At 38.2% G+C, this 5,698-nt stretch overlaps 1 protein-coding gene across 2 annotated transcripts in view; it reads left to right on the forward strand.

Moving 5' to 3' along the window:
* LOC134660885 (cold shock domain-containing protein E1) overlaps positions 1–1,394 on the forward strand; it is a 33,195-nt gene extending 31,801 nt beyond the window's left edge. For both annotated transcript variants that reach the window (XM_063516731.1, XM_063516730.1), the window contains exon 18: positions 54–1,394. In XM_063516731.1, coding sequence (XP_063372801.1) covers positions 54–70 — 17 coding nt within the window. In that variant the 3' untranslated portion in view covers positions 71–1,394. The remainder of the gene's footprint in view (positions 1–53) is intronic.
* Positions 1,395–5,698: the final 4,304 nt, after the last annotated feature.

The raw sequence follows: 5,698 nt of genomic DNA on the forward strand, positions 1-5,698 counted from the left end.
TTCGATATTACTAGTTTTGAAATTGTGTTAATACAAATATTGGTTGTTTTCAGAATTATTAGCCGAGTGAAGATCAGTGGGCGACGCACCGCGGCCTCTGGACACCGGCAGCTACGTTCGTAGGTAAACCTAATGGTTTGATTTTCAATTCAAATTGTTTAACTGTATTCACGAGAGACTGACTGATTCTCTTTTCTTTAGCAGCATTTAGAGAAATTGTTTTGTGATTTTTACTAATTGTAGGAGAAAAAAAAAACACTGTTAATAAATTGGCAGCTGCCATGATACCGATCAAGTTACATCCACGTTGCGGCTTGTGATCAATGAGCGATGAACATATCAACTTAAACCGGACCTTTGTTATTTGCTTGATTACAAATTTCCTTATTACGTAGGTAAGAGGTTCTTTTTCGCATGGTTACTTTGTTCAAAATTCCGTTTGACATATTGTGCTTCAGCTGTTGTTATGGTTTGCCAAGTTCAGTGCCTGTGGTATCGAGCTCTCGAATACTGTTGTAAATACCCACCGCAGCAGTCGGCCGCCTGATCTGTAAACGACTGACTGCTGCGATGGACATCCATTGAATATTGTATGTGCTTATTTGTAAGGAGAAGAGTCATCTCTGACTCCCAGGACACGTTCTGTCTGTACGTAGGTGACACATAACATATGAGGGTTTCTAGATCTCACGTTATTGTAACTTATTGCAAGTAGATCTCTGTCGGTTTAGTCTCTTCTGTGATTATGTAAATTTTTTTGTGCAATACATTTGTAAAACAAAAGCGGCCCGTTTAGGGCGGAATGGCGCGTCGCTTGATGCTCTGTAAATTCTTTTCGCCGATATTACAAGCACTGAGTGACGGCGACCTATTTTCGAAGTCTTAACGGGTGTGATTCCACCTTGTGAGTTAATCTTTAAAATATACCCACGAGCAATGTAATTGAATACAATTTACCCGATTCCAATGCTCATGATTATATTTTAATGTATTGTACATGAGTACATGACTCATTTGTGAGACTTGGCGCCGTATCACGAATAATAACAATATTAATTCACGAAATGGATGAACCCCAACTATGAAAACAGGTTCCTTGCCGATATAAGTCTTATAAGACGCAGTTTGCCTTTTTGGATGTATTTACGAGTAAGTAGCGTTGTATTGTTTGTGTTGCCTAACCCACTTAAAGAAATTGGCAAATATTTTGTTTGTAAATTATGGTGAGGAGGATAGGTTCTTGTTATATACCAAATCAATGTTTACCAAAGGACTGGAGGATAATGGAATACTCTAACTTGGTACGTACGTAACTACGTGTCTGGGTCAGTCCATCGACAAAATCAAACTGTTCAATCAATAAAATATCATTTCTTGAATCCGACAGTTAATATTTTTCTATCTATAAAATTTAAAAGTGGAATTCGAATCATGTTTTGTATAGTTAAAATTTTGTTATTTAACCTCTTGTTTTAAAATTAAGTTAAAAATAAAAACAAATGTTCATTTTAGATAAACTCTATAACAGTTTTTGTGGGTATATCGCTGTTTATTAAATCTGAATCAAATTAAATACATTAATTGTCTGTATTTTAAACGTTAAGATCCAATTGTAAAGTACCATACTTTCAATATTGGCGAGTTAAAATTCGCATACTAAAGGACAAAAAAGCGGTAGGTTCTTTATTATACTTGGTCAACCAGATCTTGACAGTAGAAAAAGGCGGCAAATTTGAAAAATGTAGGCGGGAAGGGATATCGTCCCATAGAAAATTTGAATTTCGCGCCTTTTTTTTACTGACAAGATTTGGTTGACCAGCTATAACTATCAATTAGATAAGGCACGTGCGCCAGTGTCGTGCACGGAGCGACGACACTGGCGAACTTCCGCTTTTACTATAATTATTGCGATACACCTCGCCTATTAGTACTACTTCATTACATAGGGTGGCCCTCACAGACTAACTTAATTATAATCAAATACTAAATAAGTTGTATTGGGAAAAATTCAAGAATGTATACTAAAGAAACAATTTATACTTTGGAAATTCTAACACCAAAACTTCAGGTGTTTGTTTTTAAATGTCGAATTTATCCCAATGTACATTACTGCAAATTTAAAATATCTATACCTGTTGTCTATATTTTGTTGTTTATGTGACGAATATTACGTTGAGTTCGTTTTGAATGTATGTATAGTGAGAAAGGTAAAAATTGGCGGTCCGTCTTCATCTGGTATGTGTCGCCCGATCCACAAGTGCCGATGGCTAATCCAACTCTACCTTATATGTATATATATACATATATATATACTACTTAAAAGCTAAATGAACAAAAATCAAACTAATCGGATAAAAAAGCATTTATAGAAGTATGCAATGTACTGGAATGGAACCAAAGACTGAAAAAAATATTTATTACAATAATAATATTGGTGTTAGATTATTTTAATTAACGGTATGTTGTTAACATTCACTTTGCGGTCGCAGTAATGTTATAGTTTGTCGTCGTTCGATATTGTTTTATGGCAAATGAAGTATCTATGACTGGCGCATGTGTGGCGCGTTCTTACGTTCTCTAAGCCCCGTTTAGACGGTTCAAGAACTTGCATGCTACTTTCGTTACATTGCGGTAGGTATTTGGTCGATTTACTGAATTCATTGTATGTACTCTGTAGTTAGTAATGTATCGGATATTGCATGCAAGTCCTTGAACTCTAAATGGGGCATTAAACGTAGCTTTTTTGGAATAAATTCGTGTAGTAGATGTTGATTTCTAGCGGCGCCTATCAGTTGTGTAGACTGAAAGTATACAAGCAATACGATAATGTGTTCGAGATCGTATTCAGACGAAGGGGCAGTATGAGCAGGCGACGCGACGGTAGGACGCTTCCCCCCCCCCCCCCCTCCGCCGCGGCCGTCTCTTCCTCCCTCTTTCTTATCGTTACTATCTATTGCTTTGCTAGTGCTTAATAAACTGCACTACGCCATAGAGAAAAAAATACATAGAGTGCTCACTCCATACATCAGTTTTAGTACCAAAAAGACTATTAGCATCTAGCATCGAGTAGCGGAACTATCAGTACTGCTACTTGACAATAGATGTCGCCACCGACCGGAAAGTCTTATGCTGTTGAGATAAGACTTTCCGGTCGGTGCTACATCTATTGTCAAGTAGCAGTACTGATAGTTCCGCTACTCGATGCTAGATGTAGACACTGAAATTAATAGTCAGAACTGATGTATGGAGTGAGCACTATGTATTTTTTTCTCTATGACTACGCTTATTGTTGATTACATCAATTGTGCAGGTATTGTTTGAAAATATGTAAAATAAATTTAATCTGTAAGTCAAAATAAACATGTATAGAATAAAAAATTAAAAAAAAAAGGAATTTTGGACAAACGTTAAAAATTGCGCTTTATAAACAAGATTTTAATTGCTGTATCATATATATGCTCATGTAACCATAACTTAGTAATAGTCTTAATTAATAATATAATAATCAGGATACTTGGTGTTGTAGCGTACGAAGGTAAGCCCCGGGTCTGTTCGGGTATAGGTATTATTATTACATATACTAGTCTTAAACGATTACGCCGATTGTCATACTACTCAGACGATAGATGTAGTGGTAGCGCCGGGAGCTGCCGCGGCCGCGTGCCCGTGAGCTCACGACACACACTTCTGTGACACGCCACGACACGCACCTTGCTGTTATTTGGCGAACCACTCGGAAATGCCAGTGCCTAAAAGAACCTCTGAAACAGAATATGTCTAACAAAAAAATGTTATAAAAATATATAAGCCTTTCAGAATTACAAACTTTTAAATTAATCATAAGAGTTTATTTTAATTTAGTTGGAATGTATTCGTTAGTCAAGTTATCTATGCCAAATGTTTATACAACCCCATACGGTTTTGGGAGCGTGAATGAAATTGATGTAGGTCACGTTCGCGGGCACCCACCGCGCTCCGTCGAGCGGCCGAGGGGCGCCGTGGACCCACGCTTCTCACCCCATGCCGACTCTCCATTTAGTTTCACCGTCAGATATATTTTACTACGTGAGTTTCTTGTAGAGAAGCCATTAACACGGTACAACTTTCGAATTTTAATGTTAACGTGATAATTTTTATATATGTGATGCCTTTATAGGAGTTGTTGAGGAACTGGCTACTTTACACGATCCGTTAACGTGCTGTTGTGAAAATTGCCGGTCGCGGTGCCGCTCGGGCCTAAATTGATCGTAATCGGGGACAAGAAATGGTCTCACTATCCTATTACTTTCTCGGAATCGTGTACCTACCTATCTTTTTACGTTATTTTGTAATCCGGACTTGATTTTATAGTTATTTAGGTTTCTCATTCCACTGAGAAAGTGAACAGAATAGAAGTGAGACGGCTCGACGGCGTCGCGTCTTGCGATTTTCACTGATCATAATCGTCAGCGATGCGTAACCCGTACCCAGCACGGCGACGAGACGAAGGGTTAAGGTAAACACGTTGGTTAGCTCGTTGGACGTTTATGACGCTGTATACGTTAGAACGAATGCATATTCTAAAGTTCTTGTGATTGTTTGCCGTCGTCCGGCCCCGCGGGCCGGCACACCATGTTTATAGCTTGTACGACTCGTGCGAATAGGTACATACATATACCAATAAACGATGTGATTACGCCATTACAGTTTTATTATTTAAACCAGAACAACTACAGACGTTACACATTAGTAAAAAAAACTGATTATACCTTCCCCGCTCTTTCACGTAATTGCCCAGTTTCCAAAAGCCCATGCAAAATACTTTGAATTCATAACTATTTATTCATTCTTAATCATAATAATCATGGACATGATTAATTGGGCCATGTTATTTATAGTTGCACACTACACTCTTTTTTTAGATTTGGATATTTTTATGTTATGTCGACTCAGAATCACGAACTCTTTCGATTTCGAGATGTGTCCTGAAATTACCATTTATATTTCGTTCCATCCGTTCCGTTGCCGTCATACAGTGTATGAAAAATGGTAACGCAATAGAAATATAAATATTTTTATTACCTACACCACACTACACTCTTTCTCCTAATAAGGTGCAACCGGGCTAGCACATGATTGGCGCGACAGTATCTCGCGGCGAGATAGACTACCCGTCCCTCTTTTATTAACACAGTTAGAAAAAGACGGGTAGTCTATCTCGCCGCGAGATACTGTCGCGCCAATCATGTGCTAGGGGTGCAGGGGGGGCAATTTAGACTGCGGGAAATTTCAACAAATCGAAGTAATATTCCATGTTTTACATAAGGGGGTGTATTATGTTTTTGAATGTAGGTAGTAGTAGAAATGACTAACGAGACTAGGTAAGAGCTGAGGTTAGGTGTGGGAGATGCTGGCAGAGGGTGGTGGTGGTTTGAGGGGTCTGAGGTTGGGGGTTGAGGACTTAGGGCTTGACGGGTCAGGGTTTGAGGGGCAGGGGGGGTTGTGAGAAGTTAGTTAATCGGTTGGGGGTTACATAAAGAAATTAAAATATAATATAAAAAATTGGATTTGCCTATTGAAGTAGGATAATATTTTATTTTATCCTTTTTGATGTCGGTTTTCCTTTTATTATAAAGTTTTTATTTTCTATTTTAATTTTTAATGTAAACCCCGAACCCCTCAACTCTCAACCCCCGACCCGAATAATATATATTATTGA

Source organism: Cydia amplana, chromosome Z, assembly GCF_948474715.1.
Source record: "Cydia amplana chromosome Z, ilCydAmpl1.1, whole genome shotgun sequence".
Classification (NCBI taxonomy): Eukaryota; Metazoa; Arthropoda; class Insecta; order Lepidoptera; family Tortricidae; genus Cydia; species Cydia amplana.